Source organism: Macaca nemestrina, chromosome 4 (genome assembly GCF_043159975.1).
Source record: "Macaca nemestrina isolate mMacNem1 chromosome 4, mMacNem.hap1, whole genome shotgun sequence".
Lineage (NCBI taxonomy): Eukaryota > Metazoa > Chordata > Mammalia > Primates > Cercopithecidae > Macaca > Macaca nemestrina.
In genome coordinates, this window is record NC_092128.1 from 56,704,813 (window position 1) to 56,728,028 (window position 23,216).

The 23,216-nt window shown below is 39.1% G+C and overlaps 1 protein-coding gene and 1 pseudogene across 1 annotated transcript in view; both read right to left on the reverse strand.

Annotated features, from left to right (window-relative positions):
* GSA (gamma-secretase activating protein) overlaps positions 1-23,216 on the reverse strand; it is a 108,421-nt gene that overhangs the window by 49,762 nt on the left and 35,443 nt on the right. Inside the window, exons 7-12 of the mRNA XM_071093976.1 lie at positions 21,303-21,372; positions 20,046-20,095; positions 15,392-15,496; positions 14,912-14,971; positions 13,118-13,161; positions 12,130-12,215 (exon numbers count right to left, since the gene is read on the reverse strand). Of these exons, the coding sequence (XP_070950077.1) occupies positions 12,130-12,215; positions 13,118-13,161; positions 14,912-14,971; positions 15,392-15,496; positions 20,046-20,095; positions 21,303-21,372 (415 nt within the window). The remainder of the gene's footprint in view (positions 1-12,129; positions 12,216-13,117; positions 13,162-14,911; positions 14,972-15,391; positions 15,497-20,045; positions 20,096-21,302; positions 21,373-23,216) is intronic.
* LOC139362475 (small ribosomal subunit protein uS5 pseudogene) lies at positions 6-11,577 on the reverse strand (annotated as a pseudogene).

Consider the following 23,216-nt stretch of genomic DNA (forward strand, 5'->3'; position numbering starts at 1 on the left):
TAGAAGAAAGTATAGTAGAGTTTAATCTATGTCATAAATAAAGTTTCCTAAACCACTTAAACTTACTTCTATTCCTTTAGATGTCCTGCCTCATCTTACCTCACAGATTATTCCCAAGTCCTAGAAGTGGTCTATTAACAAGTTGCTAAGAAATTTCAAAGCAGTAATTTTTTAGCGCACACTATAAGCAACGTATTGTGGCAGGCTATTGAAGGATAGGAAAATGAACACAGATATACTCCTGCATATGAAATCATGGGGTTCTAGACAGTTTCCAAAGCCTCATGAGATTCTCCTAATATGCATGCATTGTCCTTCCTTATCTAGTTTGTCACCTTCTAATTATTACTAACAGCTATGAACACCAGTTTATCAAAAACTGTGTTCATTTCACAGAGTTTCCAGTCTCTCGTTTATCTTGATTGAAAGGAAAAGTGTGATCTATCTTATGGGTCAGTAAAAACAAATGTGGCATATGAGTCCATATCCATCCATAATTGAGTCACTGAAGGCATTGGCCCAAGGCCAAAGGAGAGCTCTTAGTATAGAACGGCCTTTCCAGGTAAGTCTTGACCCCCTTCACTTACCCCATCACTCCAGAACACCCTCAGCTTTCCCCACCTCTCTCAATGTGTGAAACTGTACATTATCTCTAGCAGCTGCTGCTGTATGGACTAATGTCCATCAGTGACCGACATACAAATGAGGACAATATGCTTAAACACATATGTCTATTCTAATGTATTTATTTGATTAACTGAAATAGGAGATTGACAGGTAGAAAGTAACTCAAAAAGGAGTCAGGAAACCTGAGTTCTAGCCCCAGAGCTAATGTTAACTAGCTGTGTGAACTCAATCGCTACTCTACTTCAGTGGATTTCAGTATTTCCTCTACTTTACTCCATTAGTTTCTTTATCAAAGAATCATGGTAGAAAAAAAGTCAATTTCCTCTAAGAGGGCTATTTAAGGACGTTTATAAGCATTCTGTTATAATATTTGTCAATTGTGACTTTTTAATGACATTTAACACTGCAAAGTATTGTCAGTAGTACATTTTATTGCAATTATCTTAAACACAAAATAGCAAAAAATAATTACTTCATCAGATAACATGGTAACAATTCTATTAGATGTAAAATGACCGTTACCTTACTGAGCACACAATAACAACTTTTCTTTACAATTACAGCCAACTCACTGAGAATAAAAGTAATCTATCACTAAAGTATAAACAAAATAATAATTATGAGAGTTACAAAAGTCTCATATACCACTTGGACTGCTTTCATACAGTAAACATTATCAGCAAAAAACTACTGGTTTATCCATTGTTTTATAGACTATAATCACAAGGAACATGAAATTGCTTTTAAAAAGACAGACTATAGACTCTCTAGTAATAAATAAAAATTAAAACAAGGCACCATAATTTTCCTTTAGAAGTAGTTTTTTTGTTGTTTTTTTTTTTTAGTAACAGGCTTAATTCACTTTATTTTTCTTGTATAAAAACCGTATGTTGTAGCCACAGCTGGAGCCTGGGTCCACTGCACGGAGACTCTGGTGTGGGTCTTGACAAGGTGGTCAGTGAATTCCTGATAGGGAGACTTGGTAAACACAGTCTGCTTCCAGAGGTCAGGGGTCAGGTAGCTGTAGGTCTTAGAGATGGCATCAAAGGTGGCCTTGGCGAAGTTGCCCAGGGTGGCAGTGCAGCCCCGGGCTGAGGTGTAGCAGTCATCGATACCAGCCGTCATGAGCAGCTTCTTGGGCACAGGCGCTGAGACGATGCCAGTGCTCCTGGGTGCAGGGATGAGGCGCACCAGCACAGAGCCCAGCAGCCTGTCACCTTGCACAGGACGGTGTGGGGCTTGCTGATCTTGTTCCCCCAGTAGCCTCTGCGCACCGGGACGATGGAGAGTTTGGCCAGGATGATGGCCCCACGGATGACGGTGGCCACCTCCTTGGAGCACTTAACACCCAGGCCGACGTGGCCATTGTAGTCCCCCATAGCAACAAACGCCTTGAACCTGGTGCGCTGGCCAGCACAGGTCTGCTTCTGCACCGGCATAATCTTCAAAACCTCGTCTTTGAGAGAGGCCCCCAAGAAAAAGTCAAGGATCTCAGATTCCTTAATGGGCAGGGAGAAGAGGTAGATCTCCTCCAGGGACTTGATCTTCATGTCCTTGACCAAGCGGCCCAGCTTGGTGACGAGCATCCACTCCTTATCCTTGGCCTTGCCTCCGCGAGCTCCGCGGCCTCGGCCCCGGCCCCGGCCCCGTCCACGGCCGCGACCCCAGCCCCGGATGCCACTGCCGAAACCTCCGCAGAAGCCACCGCGGTTCCCCACCCCAGGGCCACCAGGGCCTCCCGGCCTCGCCCCCCCGCTGCACTGCACCGGCGTCATCCGCCATTTGGTGTTCTCTCGGAGAAGCAGAAGTAGTTTTTTAAATGATAATGAATACTGTCAAGGGAGTATGTGCTTCTTACACAATTCTCAAATAGTAGTGAATGAGTGAACTAATACAATATCTCAGAAAAATTGTTTCACAGAGGATTAAATATATTCATACCTTGCATTCACCTAGTAGTTCTTTTAGGATTCTATCCTGGGAAATGAACATGACAACATAGATCATAACCTCCACTCTAAGAAATTATCTGCACTCCATCCTTTAGAGAATGAAAGTTGTTTTTTCTCATTTGGAAAAAAAAGTGAGATGTAGAATAAATGTACCTAATTATATATTCTAAGAACCATATCCAGAACTTACAAGCAAATATTTCCAAATTGTTAGGCCATGCTTACTTGCCCCACCCAATCCCAAAGGGAAAAACAGACACAGCAAGGTGAAATGGTATGTACTCAGGCTCTGTGAAGCTATCCAACAGAACTTTCTTTGACAATGGAAACGTTATATACCCGTATAGTCCAATATGGTGGCAACTAGCCACATGTAGTCATTGAACACTCAAAATGTGGATAGTACAACTGATGCACTATTTATTTGAGACGAAGTCTCACTCTGTTGCCCGGGCTAGAGTGCAGTGACACAAACATGGCTCACTGCAGCACTGACCTCCCGGGCTCAAGCAATCCTCCCACCTCAGCCTTCCAAATAGCTGGGACTACAGGCGTGTGTCACCATGCCTGGCTAATTTTTTTTTAAGAGATGGAGTCTAGGTTGTCCAGGGTGGTCTTGAACTCCCAGGCTCATGTGATCTTCCTACTTTGGCCTCCCAAAGAGCTAGGATTTCAGGATTTTTTTTTAAATTCTATTTTAGATTCAGGGGTACATGTGAAGGTTTGTTATATAGATAAACTCCTATCATAGGGGTTTATTTTTACAGATAATTTCATCACCCAGCTATTAAGCCTGGCACTCAATAGTTATTTTTTCTGCTCCACTCCCTCCTCCCACCCTCCACCTTCAAGAAGACGCCAGTGTCTGTTGTTCCCGTGTTCATGAGTTCTCATCATTTAGCTCCTACCTGTAAGTAAGAACATGAGGTATTTCATTTTACCGTTCCTGCATTAGTTTGCTAAGGATAACAGCCTCCATCCATCTCTATCCACGTTCCCACAAAAGACATGATCTCATTCTTTTTTATAGCTGCACAGTAATTCATGGTATATATGTACCACATATTCTTTATCCAATCTGTCATTGATGGGCATTTAGGTTGATTCCATGTCTTTGCCATTGTGAAAAACACTACAGTTAACATTTGCATACATATGTCTTTATGGTAGAATGATTTTTATTCCTCTAGGCATATACCCAGTAGTCAGATTGCTGGGTCCAATGGTAGTTCTGCTGTTAACCTTTGAGGAATCGCCATACTGCTTTCCACAATGGCAGAACTAATTCACACTCTCATCAACAGTGTATAAGTCTTCCCTTTTCTCTGCAACCTTGCCAGCATCTGTTTTTTGTTTATTTGTTTTACTTTTTAATAGCCATTCCGACTGGTATGAGATGGTATCTCATTGTAATATGTATTTGCATTTCTCTAATCCTCAGTAATATTTTTTCATATGCTTGCTGGCCACCTGTCTTCTTTTGTAAAGTATCTGTTCATGTCCTTTGCCCACGTTTTAATAGAGTTGTTTTTGTCTTATAAATTTAAGTACCTTGTAGATGCTGGATACTAGGCCTTTGTCAGATGCATAGTTTGCAAATATTTTCTCCCAATTCTGTAGGTCGTTTGGTTTACTCCATCAGTTTCTTTTGCTGTGCAGAAGCTCTTAAGTTTAATTAGATCCCATTTGTCAATTTTTGCTTCTTCTGTGATTGCTTTTGATGTCTTTGTTATGAAATATTTGCCCATTCCTATGTCTAGGATGGTATTGCGTAGGTTTTCTTTCAGGATTTTTATGAACTTGGGGTTTTACATTTAAGTCTTTAATCGATCTTGATTTGATATTTGTATATGTTGTAAGGAAGGGTTCCAGTTTCAATTTTCTATATATGGCTAGCCAGTTATCCCACCACCATTTATTGAGTAGGGAGTCTTTTCCCCATTGCTTTTGTCAGCTTTGTTGAAGATCAGGTAGTCATAGGTGTGCAGCCTTATTTCTGGTTTCGCTATTCTGTTCTATTGGTCTATATGCCTGTTTTGGTACCAGTACCAAACTGTTTTGGTTACTGTAGCCCTGTAGTATAGTTTGCAGTTGGGTAATGTGATACCTCCAGCTTTGTTCTTTTTGCTTAAGTGTGCCTTGGCTATTCAGGCTTTTTTGGTTCCATATGAATCTTAAGATAGTTTTTTCTAGTTCTGTGAAGAATGTTGTTGGTAGTTTGATAGGAATAGCATTGAATCTGTACATTGCTTTGGGCAGTATGGCCATTTTAATGATATTGATTCTTCCTATCCATGAGCATGTTTTTCCATTTGTAACTTCTGATTTCTTTGAGCAGTATTTTGTAATTCTCATTGTAGACCGCTTTAACTTCCCCTCGCCGGTTAGCTGTATTCCTAGGTATTTTATTCTTTCTGTGGCAATTGTGAATGGGATTGCCTTTCTGATTTGGCTCTTGACTTCACTCTTGTTGGTGTAAAGAAATGCTACAGATTTCTGTACATTGATTTTGTATCCTGAAAGTTTGTTGATGTTGTTCATCAGTTGAAGGAGCTTTTGGGCTGAGACTATGGGGTTTTCTGTAGCATCATGCCATCTGCAAACAGGGATAGCCTGACTTCCTCTCTTCCTATTTAGGATGCTCACTTGCCTGATTGCTCTGGCTAGGACTCCCAATACTATGTTGGATAGGAGTGGTGAGAGGGGGCATCCTTGTCTTGTGCCAGTTTTCAAGGGAAATGCTACCAGTTTTGGCCCATTCAGTATGATGCTGGCTATGGGTTTGTCGTAGATGGCTGTTATTTTGAGGTTTTCCTTCAATACCTAGTTTACTGAGAGTTTTTAACATGAAGGGGTATTGTGTTTTATCAAAAGCCTTTTCTGCATCTACTGAGATAAACATGTGGTTTTTGTCTTTAATTCTGTTTATGTGATGAATCACATTTATTTAATTGTATATGTTGAACCAACCTTGCCTCCCAGGGATGAAATCTACTTGATTGTGGTAGATTAACTTTTTGACATGTTATTGGATTCAGTTTCCATGTATTTTGTTGATTTTTGCATCAGCACTCATCAAGGATATTGGCCTGAAGTTTTCTTTTGTTCTTATGTCTCTGACAGGTTTTTGGTATCAGGATGATGCTGGCCTCATAGAATGAACTGGGGAAGAGTCCATCTTCCTCAATTTTTTGAAAGGGTTTCAGTAGGAATGGTACCAGCTTTTCTTTGTACATCTGGTAGAATTCAGTTGTGAATCCATCAGGTCCTGAGCTTTTTTCGGTTGGTAGGCTATGTATTACTGATTCAATTTGGGAGCTTACTATTGGTCTGTTCAGGGAATCAATTTCTTCCTGGTTCAGACTTGGGAGGCTGTATGTGTCCAGGAATTTATCTGTCTCTTCTAGGTTTTCTAGTTTGTGTGTATAGAGGTATTCTTAGTAGTTTCTGATTATTTTTATTTCTGAGGGGTCAGTGGTAACATCCTATTCGTCATTTCTAATTGTGTTTATTTGGATCTTCTCTCTTGTCTTCTTAGTCTAGCATGGGTTCCTGGAGTTGTACATTTACTCACCACTTCCCTGAGTGGCAGAGGTTCCCCTGGCCCTGTGTCACTCCTAGGTGGGCTGTCATCCTGCCTTGCTTTTCGCCATTCTCCATGGGTCAAGCTGTTTCCTTGATTAGTCCCAATGTGAACATCTGGATGATTCAGTTGAAGGTCCTGCATTTACTCCCCCCTTTTGTTCTTCCTTGTGACAGTGGCTCACATTAGCTGCTTCTAGTCAGTCCAGGATTTTTTTCTTTAATTTTAATTAATGTAAATTTAAATAGCCGTATGTGGCTAGTGGCTGCCATACTGGACAACACAGCCCTAGAGCACTGGTTCTTAACCCTCACAGCACATTAAACTTACTCGGGATCACAGATGCCCAGGTTCCACCTCAGAAGAATTAAGTCAGAATCTCTGGGGGTGTGAGACTCAGGTATTTGTATTTTTTAAAGCTCACTAAATGATTCTAACGTGAACCCAGGTTGAGAACCACTTTTGAAATCAGCAGATTTGGATGTGAATCCTGCTTTTGGTTTACTAAGTCTATTGCCTCAGGCAAGTTAATTAAATTATCTAAGCCTCAGTTTCCTCATCTGTAAATAAAGAAAATATAGAACTTATTTCATAGGGTTCTTGTGAGATAATTAAATAAGATATTGTGTATAAAGAGATTGTTATTGTTAGATTGTTAGTTGCAAAGAAGTTATATCTGGCTATAAAGGTTAGCTGGTATTATTATTCCATAACAGTCTTGCTGCTATTTACAAGCTGGAGGAAGTCACAGTTTGAAAAAAATAAAGCATGCTCTTAAGGGTGTATCCAAAGATTTTTAATGAAATTCATCAATGATGAAGATAACATCTCAACGTTGGCTAGCCTTGGGGAAATCATTTGGACAATGAAAACTATCATGGACAAAGTTTTCCAAGGGAAATTATCTCATTGGAGCAATTATTAAAAGGCTCTATAACATGCTAAAACATAGGCCTAATATGGGAACTTGTGAAGAGCAACTCTTGCAGTTATATGAATAGGAAGGAGAATTTACACACTTCCCTACTCACTACCCTCCCAATACGTGGTGCACGAGAAAGAATTATAGCCACTGACTTAGAACACACAAGAGCACTACAGCTTCAGAGCTGACTATTAGACAGGGAAATAGTAAGATATGCTTTCAATGCTTAGAAAGTCTGATTTATCCTTTTTATTCGAAAAATCTATATAAACTCATGTTAAATAATACACAAGTGGCCTGACAGCAGCAGTGGCAGCAGCACTTTTGCCCACCACCAATCTCATGGGCACGCCCATCACCCAGATCGTAACCTCTAGTTCCTTGGAAGACAGCCGTCTTTATTTCTTAGTGCTGGGAAATTCAGGACAAATGTTTTCAAGAATATAAAAAGTAATGCTGAAAGGACAAAATAGCTTCTGATGACCAAAATGTGACAGCAAAATGTCAAATATTATTATATCATCATCATTAATGTAAATAGTTGAAATAAGTTTGTATAAGGGCCTAAGTTTATCAGCATTCCTCTCCTGAACCACAGTTTCTGGCCTCCATGGCACTGGAGAATTCAGCTTTCTACTATAGAGGGAGTCACATATAGCTTAGACTCTTTGCTTCCTTCTCCAATACTATTTTGCTGGAATAGATTTTGTTTAACAACAAAGGTTTAAAAAAAAAACCAAAAAAACAAAAAAAAACCACTTTTGAAGAGTAATATGGGAAACACATGAACAATTTATTAGTCAAAAAACAAAAGGTTGCTTCTCTGGCTTGTTTCATCTTAAATCTGGAAGCATCTCATTTGAAACAGGCTTTTTTTTTTTATTTTTTCAAAGCTGATTGTGAAGAGCGAAGTTTGTTTTCTACCCTTCCACACACTGCTGAGAAGGGGAAAAAACAGACTCTTCCACATTTTATGTCAGATAAACCTAACATTTTATTAAATACGTCATAATTAGCCCCATTTATAACTTACAGCTGGTAATGGTCATGAGAAATGCCTGTGGAAATATAAAAAGGAATAAAAAGCCACACAGGAGTAAAGCCTAAAATGATCGTTCATAACCAACAGATTTAAAGTAAAGTACCAGGGGCCGGGCGTGGTGGCTCACGCCTGTAATCCCAGCACTTTGGGAGGCTGCGGTGGTCGGATCATCTGAGGTCAGGAGTTCGAGACCAGCGTGGCCAACATGGCGAAACCCTGTCTCCACTAAAAAAATAAAAAAAATTAGCCCATCATGGTGGTGTGTGCCTGTAATCCCAGCTACTCAGAAGGCTGAGGCAAGAGAATCACTTGAACCCAGGAGGCGGAGGTTGCAGTGAGCTGAGATTACTCCATTGCACTCCAGCCTGGGCAACAGAGCAGAACAAGACTCCGCCTCATTCATAAATAAATAAAGCAAAGTACCAGGGAAGAACCCACCCTGATCCCTCCATGTGAGCTCTGGATCCCATTCCACCTTCTAAGCAAATTCATTGTACCAGTTATTCCTCTCCGCTATGTATTGTCCTGTTTCCTCTCCACTCAATATATGCTGTAAGCATTCAAACATCCTAGAGTCTCTACTGTCTTAAAATATTCCCTAAATCCTATTTCCCTGTCCAGCTGCTGCCTCTCTCATGTCTACACATACTACTATGACTTTTTTCAATTCTCATATGCCACTTAACCCAGCACAGTCAAGATTTCACCTCAATTCCACAACACAAACAGCTCACAGTAATCTTCATGCTACTAGACACAGTGGACTCCACCTCTCACTACCTATTCAGTCATTTCTTTGTGAAACTACCCTGTGCCTTCAGCTACTACAATACCACACTTGTTTTGGTTGTTGCTTTCTCTCTCTCCATTCTTTTTTCCTTTTCCTTTGGATGTTCCACCTAACCTTTATATATTTATGTTCCCAGATCTTATTCATAAGTGTCTTCCCTCCTGAACAAACACTCCCCCATGGCTTCAAATGCCAGCTATATTCTAACAGTTTCCACATTTATTCATTGCCAGTCCTGACCCCTCTTCTAAGCTCCAGATCTTTTAGTCAACATGTCCAAAACAAAACTCACAATCTTCCTAAGCTCCATCAAAACCCCTATACCTCAGTAAACTACACTACTGTTCACTCATTTACCGATGCCAGAAACCTGAGAACCATTCCTCTTCCGTGTAATTTATAGCAAATTATCTTAATTTCATCTCTAAAATGCATCCCAATCCCATCTAGTTCTTTTCACCTGTACTGCCCATCCTAGTTCATCCTTATTTCAAATGTAGGACTAGACTTAACTGCTTATCTTCCCACTTTTTCTCTTGCCTCCTCCAACCCATCCTCCATCTTTTGCCATTTTTTTTTTTTTTTTTTTTTTTGACGGAGTCTCACTCTATTGCCCATGCTGGAGTGCACTGGTATGACCTCAGCTTATTGCAACCTCTGCCTCTTGGGTTCAAGTGATTCTCCTGCCTCAGCCTCTGAGTAGCTGGGACTACAGGCATGAACCACCACACCCAGCTAATTTTTTGTATTTTTACTAGAGATGGGGTTTCGCCATGTTGGCCAGGCTGCTCTCAAACTCCTGACCTCAGGTGATCCACCTGCCTTGGCCTCCCAAAGTGCTGGGATTACAGGCATAAGCCACCGTACCCGACCCAATCCATCCTCCATACAGCAGCCACAGTGATCTTTTGAAAATATGTATCTAATCATGTCATTGCCTGCACAGATGCTTTGGTGAAGGAGTATCAGTGAATCCTAAAACTGACAGGTGAAAGGCTGAGAATAGAATAGTCACATGGTGACAAAGTACCCTCCTACAAATTACTAATTCAGAGGTTAAAATGTGCCTTCATAAGGGAGACATACAGTGGTTACCACTTAACCAAATGACCAGACTTAGCATCACTAACAGTAGGACATCTTGACATTATAGGCCTCCTGATCTGATAAAAGCGAAGTTCACAACATCACCTATGAAGTATTCTCACTAAAAATGCTTAACTTATGTCTAACTGTGCCTTTACTCAGTTGTGCAGAGCTTCCAATTTACAGGAAATGTATAGAGGAAAAAGTTAAATGCCTATGTAAGTAAACAATTGGATAAATCCAGAATGTGGATCATTCCACAAGACAAATGGGCTGGACTCTTCAATATGTCAATGAAAAGAAAGGCAGGGAGTACGATGTAAGAATTGTTGTACATTAACAGACTATGAAGATTTAAACAGCCAAATGTAATGCATGAATCTTGATGGAATCCTGACTTTAAAAGTTATATACATACATATTTATTTATATATACACACATATATATGCACATGACATTTTTGAAGAAATTATGAAAATTTGAATAGAAAATAAAGTTTATTGACTAATGTGATAATTTATTTCAGTAATAAGGGAACAGAGATTATGTAGAAGTGTCCTTAATCAAAGGAGGTGTGTGCTAAATTATCTAGTGGTTAGGTGTTACGATGTCTGCAACCTCCTTTTGAATGGACTTGGTCAAAAAATAAAACGATACCTATATATAGTGAGAATGATAAAGCAAATACTATAAATATGATTGTATAAGTAAAAGGTACATGGATGTTCATTATATTTTTGAACTTTACAGTGAGCTTGTGCATTCTCAAAATAAATTGTATAGTAACAAAACATACCCTTCAATGACTTCTCATCATTCTTAGGATAAAGTCTAAAATCCTCCCATGATCCACAAGGTCCCATATGGCCTGGCCCCTGCCTACCTCTCCAGCTTTCTCTCTCTCACTCACTCTACTTCAGTGACATGGTCTTAGTTCATACATAACCTTCAAGTCTCCACTGAAATACCACCTCCTTGAGCTCTCTAGGACTGGTGTATGAAGGGATGAGTACAGCTGAGGGATACCTGAGGTGGACAGGAAAAGGGGGAATGGATTATGCAGGAATGAAGTGGTAAAGGGGGCAATTTTCAGGACTAAGAATGGAATGGGATGGAATAACTTGGAAGGAGGCAGAAACAAAGATGGACTGGCTGAACTAGAACATGGCTGAAGATACTAGTATCTTCTATTAAACCTTCATCATAAGTTTTCATGACTTTCTATAACGCTCATTCATAATATGATTTTATTTAAATACTAAGTGTGCACTTGTGTAATGTCTAAAATCTGCGCCAAATAGTAACCTTTACGCTAATAAAGATTAGGGCAGTTTTACTTATCATATCCCCAACACCTAGCAAACAGTAAGTGCTCAATAAATGTTGGCCTAATGGGTGAATATCCCACAATAATTTGACTTCAAAGGAATACAATTTTAGTCCAAATGCTACTTAACTCAAGTAGTAAATGTCCATTAAAGTTGAGATATTAAAAATGGCTACTACATGTAGTTATCAGAGCTGATGATTTAGATGATTATTAAGGTTAATGAGCAGTTTTTCACCAGATTTATTGAATGTAATCATATTCATCTTCTCTCATCTTTAGGTATTCTTCTTTTCCCTCTGCTTTTTTTCTATCTATAAAAACTGGTATTAAGAAACAAAATATTTCACATTAATAACTTTATGTCAAGCTCTGATTGTTAACATCAGTAGGCTGCAGCATGGCTCTTAAAGCCAGGTACACAAGTTTAGAACCAAACACATCAGTAAGCCTGACCCAGAAAGCACAGCTATCGCTGTTTGCCATTTGTTAAAAGATGAAGCAGGTGAGAAAATGTAGATTGGTTAAATACAAATCCATCTTCTCTGTTAGAACCATACAAATAATAACTACTAGAAGAAAAATTCTGCTGTTAAGAATAACTGTGGCTTCCTCAATACAGACAGTGTATATTTAAAATTAATGAAGATGATTTGATATATGACAATCCATATGATCACCAACATAAAAATGTAGCTCTGTTCTATATTCAGACTCCATATAGCTAAAGGATGAGTAAATTTTGTCTAGAACTCAAGTACAGTTGAATAAACTGATAAATATAACCCTAGTTTACCTGTACGGTTGGTAAAAACACACAGAGTCAGGTGTTTGGATAATTTTTCTCGGTCTTGATGGTAATCACATCCAAAGTTGACAAGTCTAAGAACACAAAGAATGAGAAATTATTGTATGCATTTAAAAATACATCCCTTCATAAAGGATGTGAGTAACCACTAAATAATATACCCACAGAAATAGAAACACATTCCTGAGAAATTTAAGTAGATAACGTTTTTTTTGGTTAATAAATTATGTAGTTTTTTCAAAATACACGGTATATAAATGGCATTAGCCTAATAATAAGGAAAAAATATTACTTTCATCTTACATTTTTATAACTTTTCTGATATAGAGTAATGCACACACTAGTTTCAAAGTAAGCAAAGCTAAATGTTCATACATGACGAAATAAAGCTAGTGAAATACTTAACAGTTCAGGATTATCATTACTCCAATTTAGAAAGATTTTCATGTCTTCTACATATTGATGGCCTTATGCTTATTTTTTCAGAAGCATCTCATGTTTCCGCCACATGTAAAATAGAGTGGAAAAAGGAAAAAACCTTGTCTTTTGTGTAAAAAGGAAAACAGAAAAAAAAAAAACAATAAACTCAGCTGAGCTACAAGTGGATTGACCTGTGACATCCTCTTTGATGGCAATAAAAAGGGTTTCGATGTTTGATTCCCAATGTAGCTCTCTGACCCATCGAATCCTTCTATTTAATCACAGGGAGAAGGGTATATCCATATATCAAAATAAATGGAGATGCACTACAGAAATAAATGGCTAAGGAAATCAATACAATTGACTTTATATGTAAAATCCTGGGTTCATGTTTGATAAAGTTGTTTATATTTGCTATGGAGAATGGGAATACAAAAAAAGATGGACACAGTATATCAAACTTTCTTTTTATCTGCATAGCATAAAGTAGGAATAAATATAATCATTTTGCCCACAAGTATCTATAAAAATTAGTAACGACCTATGAATAACTTACTTAAATCCTGAGTTGCTTAATGATACGTCCAAGGGTACTTCAAACTGTCAAAAAAAATCAGAAGAAAATGAACCCACAATGAAAGTGATGACAGTTCTGAAAACCAGAGCAAGCCCAAGTAAACCAGAAAAATATTGTGCTTGCCTAATAATGAAATGTAACCATCATTATCTTCAGAGGTTGTACTCCAAATCCATTGCATAGAAAGTCCATTGAAAATACTCTGGATGAGCTTGATGTTTATTTATTTCTTAAAGGGTTAATGCTTGACAAACTTTGTCTTAGATTTGAATATCAAAAACAGGTTGTACAATAGACCAATTGGAAGCAACCATCTTTTACAAGACATAGATGACTGAGTAAGAAAGGAAGGACTGGGTGTCTTTAAAAGGAGAGTAGATGAGCCAACAGAAGCGCAGGATGGGTAAGTGTAATTCTTGCAATGACATAACAATGTGTATTAGACAGCAACACTAGTCCTACTCAAGAATAGGCCAGCACGGTGGCTCACACCTGTAATTCCAGAACCTTGGGAGGCCAAGGCAAGTGGATTGCTTGAGGTCAGGAGTTCAATACCAGCCTGGCCAACATAGTAAAATCCCATCCCTACTAAAATACAAAAATTAGCTGGTCATGGTGACAGGTGCCTGTAATCCCAGGTACTAGGGAGGCTGAGACAGGATAATTGATTGAATCCAGGAGGCAGAGGGTGCAGTGAGAAGAGATCATGCCACTGCACTCCAGTCAGGGCAACAGAGTGAGACTCTGTCTAAAAAAGAAAAAAACAAAAAAACAAAAAAACAAAACAAAAAAAACAACACTGTATTGCCCATCACAAAGATATTAAAGACTCTTCACCACAATGCTAACTTTTTAAAAATCTTTTAAAAAATTCAAATTCTTAAATTTACATTTTCCTATTTTTAGAAGTTTTTTCTTTTTTTTCCATTGATGCAACAAATGCTAACGTTCCAAATAGCTTTTTCAGGGGTAATGCTAGATTTTGGTTAAACTATACCCTCTGATTGACTTGTCTCTTTATTCTCAAATCCACCATCCTCACAAGTCCTTTTGGGTCAAATAACTTGTAACCCCTTAAAGCTATCTCTTACAGACCCCAAAAATTATTAGGTTGGTGTAAAAGTAACTGCAGTTCTTGCCATTACTTTTAAATGATTAGAAACCGCAATTACTTTTGTGTCAACCTAATACCTTCTACTAATCCTCACTTACACGTGTTTCTTTGATATGAAGCATTCAGTTAGCGGACATTTCTGGTGTGTGTTCTTCTAGTGACCTAATGAACTGGATTTGTTATGGAGTGGAAGCCTGGAGATGGCAAGAACTAATTTTACTTGCTCATACAAGTGACTAACACAAACATCAGGAATGCTAAAGCGCTGCTCCTAATAACAATTCTCTTAAAAGAGGGTAATGTATCGGCGGTGGCTCACGCCTGTAATCCCAGCACTTTAGGGGGCCGAGGCAGGCGGATCACGAGGTCAGGAGATCCAGACAATCCTGGATATTACGGCGAAACCCCATCTCTACTAAAAATACAAAAAAATTAGCCAGGCAGGGTGGCAGGCGCCTGTAGTCCCAGCTACTCGGGAGGCTGAGGCGGAAGAATGGCTTGAACCCAGGAGGTGGAGCTTGCAGTGAGCCAAGATCACACCACTGCACTCCAGCCTGGGGGACAGAGCAAGACTCCATCTCAAAAAAAAAAAAAAAAAAAAAAAAAAAAGAGTAATGTATCATAAACTTTCCTGTAGTGTGATCATTTTCTGGACTTACCATTAAGTTATAGCTCTCATCAGCATAAAACTGGATACATTTTAAGATACTCCTTGATTTCTAAAAGAGAAAACAGAATGGCATATTTATTTAAAAACTAGGAAAAAAAGAAAAGGAAGCAGTCAAGAAGCAAACAATTATGAAAATCTTTTCATCATTATGTTTAATAAAACTTCACTGACTATTTCACATCAATGAAAATGTAGTAATTAGTGAACTGCAGTAATAATGTCAAAATCAAATTGTTCTTATAAAAAAAAGTGCTGGGGCCAAGCACTATGGCTCATGCCTGTAATCCATGTTTTAGGAGCCTGAGGCGGGAGGATCACTTGAGCCCTGGAGTTCAAGGCTGCAGTGAGCTATGATCACACCACTGCGCTCCAGCCTCAGCAAGAGAGCAAGACCCTGTCTCTAAAAAAATTAATATTTTTGTTAAAAAAAAAAAAAAAAAAAAGGAGTGCCCATGAACTAGTTTTTTACCTTCAGGTCAATGTAGTATAATCTCTGTTCTGACATATCCCACTGAGCCCAAACGAAATCCTCAGCTATTCTGTCTCTCGGGAGATGGCCAGAATTTTTAATCACCTAAAAATGAAAAAAAAAAAAAAAGGTATGAATAACTTTTAAGGAGAACATATCTGGAATTCATAATTATTTTCCATGTCTATCTTTACGATACGTGTAAATATTTCCACAGTTCACTGTTAGAAGCTCCCCACCCCTAGCACACACAGTCTTTCCAGAAATGTTTTAAGACATCATTTCATTGCCTCCTCTTCTTCCCACTTATAATATATGATTGTATTATTGCTCTTAGTTTAGCAGACAGGCTGAGGCTGTTGAAGACAACACCACACCTCCCACAAATCAATAGCTGCATTAATAGAAGATTCAGAACTTACTGTTCTGTACCTAACTCTCTCAAGTCAAGCCTCTGCAGACAAGAACCCTCCACTACCAAAGACAAAGGCTGTGATGCCAAGGAAAAACTCAGGCCTGGCAGTGGAAAGTAGTAGACAATGACCCCAGTTTGGCCATAAACCAACCATGCAGCTTTGGGCATGCCTCTCACCTTTATGTCTCCCATGATGAGTACGATGATATTGCCCATCTCTCAGCAATACCTAACTACTCATTCTTCAAGGCCTGACTTACACATTGTGTCCTACACAAAGCCTTCCCTCACATCCCCAAGATGTAATATAATCCTCACCTGTTTTCCCATGGTGCATTGGCATGCTTCTATGACAATTACATTTTAATTAATGCTATAAGCCTCCCGCAATGAGTACACACTCTTCTACAACACGTTTCTTTTTTTTTTTTTTTTTTTAAGAGGGAGTCTCGCACTGTCGCCCAGGCTGGAGTGCAGTGGCCTGATCTCAGCTCACTGCAAGCTCCGCCTCCCAGGTTTGCGCCATTCTCCTGCCTCAGCCTCCCGAGTAGCTGGGACTACAGGCGCCCGCCACCTCGCCCAGCTATTTTTTTGTATTTTTTAGTAGAGAAGGGGTTTCACTGTGTTAACCAGGATGGTCTCGACCTCCTGACCTCGTGATCTGCCCGTCTCGGCCTCCCAAAGTGCTGGGATTACAGGCTTGAGCCACCGCGCCCGGCCTCTACAACACCTTTCTATTACCAATGCATTGATTGTTTCTAGCATGTAACAGTGCTCAAGGAATGTTTGTTCAGAAGGCGGAAAATGGGCCGGGCACAGTGGCTCACGTCTGTAATCCCAGTACTTTGGGAGGCTGAGGTAGGTGGATCACCTGAGGTCAGGAGTTCGAGACCAGCCTGGTCAACATGGTGAAACCCCATCTCTACTAAAAAAATACAAATATTAGCCAGGCATGGGGGTGCACACCTGTAATCCCAGCTAATCGGGAGGCTGAGGCCAGAGAATCACTTGAACCCAAGAGATGGAGGTTACAGCGAGCCAAGATTATACCACTGCATTCCAGCCTGGGTGACAGAGCAAGACTCCATCTCAAAAAAAGAAAAAAATCCTTTTTTATGCCTTCATGGAATACTATGCAGCCATAAAAAAGGATGAGTTCATGTCCTTTGTAGGGACATGGATGCAGCTGGAAACCATCATTCTCAGCAAACTATCGCAAGAACAGAAAACCAAATGCCACATGTTCTCACTCATAGGTGGGAAATGAACAATGAGAACACTTGGACACAGGAAGGGGAACATCACACACCAGGGTCTGTTGTGGGGTGGAGGGAGAGGGGAAGGATAGCATTAGGAGATATACCTAATGTAAATGACGAGTTAATGGGTGCAGCACACCAACATGGCACATGTATACATATGTAACAAACCTGCACGTTGTGCACATGTACCCTAGAACATGAAGTATAATATAAAAAAAAACAAAACAAAAAAACAAAAGGCAGAAAATGAAATAAGGTGTACAAGAGTAAATTGCCAAAGATATTATAAGTATAAAATATTTGTTTACTAAGTAACAAAGTCAGAACTATGGAACTTTAAAATCAGGAGATTCTAGAAACCATCCAATTCAATCCCTTAACAGGTAAGAAAACTGAGGCTCTCAGCACTTAGATTAGGCCGCATAGTTAGTTCAGCAAGGTCTGGAATCTATGTCCTGGAATCCTCCCAGTGCCCTTTCAGTGCATCAGCTGACCTCAAAATAATTTAACAGAAGCAGTTAAGAATTAACTTTCCTCAAAATGCTTATTAAGCAAAAGTAACCTACATTGAGATAGATGAGTAAAGAATAAAGACAGGTTGGGGTAGAAGAAATGAAGAAAAAAGAAACACCAGACTGGTCCATGTTCATGCCTAAACCCTCCCTAATCCTCACAGGGATTTCTCCACCCATGGTAACTTAGAACTTGAGGGGAACCATGTGGCATAAAGAGTTGTAAACCACTATTTCCTGCTTACCCTGTCCATTACATTTAGACAAGAGGAAAGTGATGCCAGAGAAAAGATCCAAGAGGACCTGTCTGTCTCTAAACTTTGGGCAATCATTTTTCTGAAATTTGTTGAGCTGGAGTAGATTTGAGAACCGTTCCAGGTAAAGGTATGTACTAACAAGAACATGAATGTCAGATTGTGGCATACCCAGGTTCAAATCTCAATGTTGTTTCTCTCTAGAGTCACCTCATCTCTGTGAGTCTTGGCTGCTGTCTTCTCTGTAAAAACAGGGATAAGCCTAATACCATCTCTATCATGTAGGGATGTTGCGAAGAATATGTGGAATTGCATATTCTTTGCAACATCCCTGCATGATAGAGATGGTCTTATACTTACGCTGTATGAAGCTGTCATCTAAGCCTTTAAAAATGAGGGCAGAAGTACTTCTTGGAAGAACACATGTGAATTAAGGAATGCTAAAGCTGTACCATCCTGAATAGCAGAATCTTTTCTGGGCTGCTGACAGGTGTCCCCTCCATCACTCTTTCCAGTATGTGTCTGTCCGCCTCTCTCTCTCTGCTCTCAAGCCCTCTTCTAACCAGTCAGTCCCCTGTCTATGCTCATTCCCAGTTCCTGACCCCAACTTGCTTATTTATTTCTCTTCTAAATTCTCATCACTGGCTTTGGGATTCGGCCTTGATCTTTCCTCCTGGGCTTGACCCTCTTCTGACCCCTGGCCCTGTCTGTCCTTGTGCTCCCATCCACTTAGCCCCTGCAGGACAATGGTAGCCCAGAGCTTCAGTGACACACTTTCTCCTGGCAATTTTCCAGCCAGGCTTCTTGATTCAAGGCTTTCAATAGCTGATACACAATTTGTAAGTGCCATTTTCTGTTTCAATTTGTTCATTTAACTTTAAAATCTTCAGAGAAACATTAAAATTTTCAGAGACAATTTTGATGCAGACTAAATATTGAAGAAAATCATTTTTAATATCAGTAACATATTAAGATCCTATATAAATTATCAAGAAAAAGCCCAGTAGAAAAATAGATAAGGATACAACTAAACAATTTTCAAAAAAGCAAATCAAATAGCCAGTATGCTGAGGAAAAGATGGTGAAATGCATCAATATTAAGGGAGATACAGACTGAGATATCAGCTTAAACTCATCAAATTGGAAATTTTTTAAAAGGTAAGTATACCTTTTCGTGATATGAATTGAGGGAAAACGTACTCTTAAATTTTGCTTCAAACATTGTCAATTGTTAGAATTTTTTTGGAAAGCAACCTGGAAAAATCTGTTGGAATTTATTAAATGGATATACCCATCAAATACTCCATCCCTGAGGATTTAGCTCAAATAAATATATGTACCAATACATAAGGCTATAGGAAAAAAAAGTTTAAGATGATTTATAACTCAAAAGCAAAAACAAAAAACTGGCAATTTAGTGAATGTCTATCCATAGCAGAGACTATTATCTGCTTCTAAAGAGAATGAATTGGAGCTATTCTAGTTTACTTGCAGGTAATTCCACAAAGCTGAATGAGTAAGAAATGGATAATAAACCCCTGGGTGGGTCAGAGGTGGGGGTAGGAGATTAGTATTAGTATGGAGAAAAGTATGATACATACCATGTTGTGAACAAAAGAGATTAAAAAAAAAAAAGGTACATGTGGAAAACAAGCAAAAAAATTACACTCTATGAAACCCATATATGGTATGATATACAGTATGATTGTATATATGGTATAAATATATGGTATGATCCCATGATATGCATATATGTACATACAAAAACTAGAGTAAATAACCAATTAGTTACATCTCTATTTTAGTAACCCATAGGGATACTCCTGATCTTTTTACCTGCTAAGCAAAAGCAAACACAAAAGCAGCAGGTAAATTTATGTATTATGATTCTACTTTGGTAAAAACAATTGAATCCCCACATACAACCTTACACAGGTTTGCACGAGCAAGGTAAAAGCTGTGGAAAGATACACAGGCTGTTATCAGCTTCTTCAGGATACTGAGATTGAGGGTTGAGATAGAGAAAAATGGGATAATTAACTTCATATATATTTGTATCATTTCACACATTAGAACAGCAAGTCTATACTTCAAAAGTTATCAAATAAAGAAAACATCATATATCAATAACATTAATTTTCTTTAGCAGTCTAGTAATGTAGTTCTTTGTGGATCAAAAACTATGAGGCGAAAAGAATTTCAAATCTTTACCACTCTATTTCCATCTTCTTGGGCAACATGGATACGTAATTGCTCAATATCTTTAAAAGAAAAACAGAGAAAGATAATTTAACTTTAAGGAAACATATGAGTACTATTTTTGCCTAACACTTGTAAAAACATTGTTATAAAAGCAATGCAGATTAAACAACTGGCCATAAAAACAACATTATCACAAACTGTAATCTCACAATAGAGGTTCAAAAACTTTTTAAAACCCATTTTTCTCCATCCTCCCTTTACAGTTAATTTCAAGTCCTGCATTTATTCTGCTCCTCCATATCAACAATACATGAAGCATTTAGCCCACCTGCTTCCCTGGGTTCCCTCAGCAAGTACTTGGCTCCCCTATACCATCAGTGTTGTCTAGGGCTAACAAGGGCTTACTTAGCAGAGTTTATCTCCAATTCCCAAATACCAAACAGTTGTTTTTATGAACATACCAGATAAAAAACTCATTATACGAGATATTTTGGGGAAGCATTTTAATAGAGGTCAATTTCACTTGAACAAAACCCTGAACACTAAAGACAGTCTGTGTAGATGGTCCCTTTCTATTGGTAACAATTTGAATTCAGCCATATTTACCTTCTGCTGGTCCTAGTTACAAAACTGAACACGAGCTTAGACACTGAACAAAGCCTTACCCCTCAAGCCTGTCCTTCCAACTATAAACTAGCAGTTTCATCTTGTAATGCGAAAGACAGCTTACAAGCTCCACTAGTAAATTTTGTCCTTCCTCTCCCTCTCCTAACTTGAAATCATCGTGGAAGGACATAACCTTTTATGTCCTAAACTTATTTGCCTCTACCTGAATTTGTCTAAGTTAGTAGGTCTTCTCAAGTTCTGACATGGGATTCTTCTAGCTACCATAAACTTCCCCTCTCTCCATCCAAGCATCTCCATATTATAGTTATCCACTGTGACAGACACCCAAAAGACAGATGAACTAAAAATGACAAAAATGACCTGTTCTACAAACATTCTACCATGGGACAAAATTGCAAATCCATGTATGCAAGAGCCCATCATTCCCAGGATGAGAAAGCTGAACAGAGCCAAAGGGAACAACACTTGGGGGCCAAAGGAAAAGCCCTTCCCAAGGAATTTCAGGTCTCATATGGACATCAAAGTTCAGTGGACCCTCGGCAATGGCAGGTGGATATCTAGAAGATTCAATCATGTCCCACACTAGGAGACGATATGCCATTCATGAAATTCCCATATTCCACCTAAAGATACACTTACATTTCTCTTCTGAAATCAGTAACAGATGGTTCTCTGGAAGAGGATGACTTTCAACATGTGGGTAGAGAAACTGTAAAAAAGAAATTAATCATAATTGTAAGCAACTATCTTGCTTGAACAAGTATTTCCAAAGTTGTGCTTGATGACTGTACTATTAAAGATCATTGAAGAAACTGGGAATCACAGAAGAATTTAGGGAAATCACCTGCACACACACATTTCAGGTCAAAGCAAACAAGAAAACAGAACACTGTCAGGACCTCAGCTTTCGAGAGGGGAATTGATCTCAAATACAACACTATCTTCACTTATTTAAACAGTAAGGCTTCTGGCTGGGCACAGTGGCTCACACCTGTATCCCCAGCACTTTAGGAAGCCAAGACAGGCAGATCACTTGACCTCAGGAGTTCAAGACCAGCCTGGGCAATATGGCAAGACCCCATCTCTACAAAAAATACAAAAGATTAGCCAAGTGTGGTGGCATGTGCCTGTAGTCCCAGCCACTGAGGAGATTGAGGTGTGAGGATCATTTGAACCCAGGAGGTGGAAGTTGTAGTGAGCCAAGATCATGCCACTATACTCTAGCCTGGGTGATAAGAGAGCAAGACTCTGCTAAAAATAAAGTAAAATAAACAGTAAATGTTAAAGTTGAAGCTATTTCTAGGGATGGTGCTTCCTATCTGGAATATCTGATTCTGAAACCAATCAGAAATAATGCAAACAACATTTATACAGAATGTTCTATTTCACACACACACACACACACACACACACACACACACACACACACACACACATACACACACACACATACACACACACACACACATACACACACACACACACACATATCAACATAGTCTTTGTGCAACTAAACCTAGTATATAATTTGAGAGCCAAGTAAACATATTCCCCACGACAACTTCCAAAGTCCCACACCCGAGAGACAAAGCACAACATAACCAGAACTTGTCAAGAAAGAACAGTGAGTCATGGTGTCACACGAGTTGAGGATTTACAAGCCTGAAAGCACAGAACGACTGTCACCAGGAAGAAAAGGCTTAAGTACACCCCATTCCTCTTCCTCTGTGCTCTCCCATATGAGCCCACCACTATGTGTCTGTTTGCAGGACAAAGCAGGCTGCCAGCAACACAAGTCCTGACCCCGTCAGCTGTGATAATGAGGAAAAACTGGTCACAGGATGACTCAAAAGGGCAACTGTAAACCAGTCGTTTTATTTTGCGGCATGAAAGACCCGTGAATTTTGTTCTTTTCCTCACCCAAAACTTGTAAATAATATAAAAGGGCATAACTTTTATGTCCCAATCTCTCAGTCATTAGTCAGACTAAACTTAGGACAATTTTTTGTTATTTCCTAGTGCCCTAACTTTGCATAATATCAGATTAAAAATAGTACTAGTCAATTTTTGGAACATTTATAGTTGAGTTCCCTTTTGGAAATGAAAAGCAAAACATATGCTTCAGAGCAATAAAGTCAAAATTATAAAATAGCAATGCAAAATTCAGCTACAAAAATAATACAGAACTAACTGTCTCATAATTTGGAAAATGTCTCATATCAAACAAGATACTTTGTATACCGGAGTTGAGGAAAAGCAGAGATGAATGACACCACATACAGGATAGGAGAACAAATGTTCAGTGCCTCAAAATATGGAGATATCTGCTCCTACAGAAGATGGTATTGCCTCCAGCTCTACAGAGGTGGCCAGGGCATGCCTGCTTAGGAACGTGACATGGACTGAGGTGCTGAAGAGGTGTAACTGCCAACCTCTAAACCTCTGCCTGGGTTTCCTGTGACAATCAGGGAGAATGTTATTTTTAAAGTCTCATTTAGGTAGGTGTTGTTTTTCTTTCTATTATAAGGTGTTCCTAGAGTAAGGCCTGGAAAC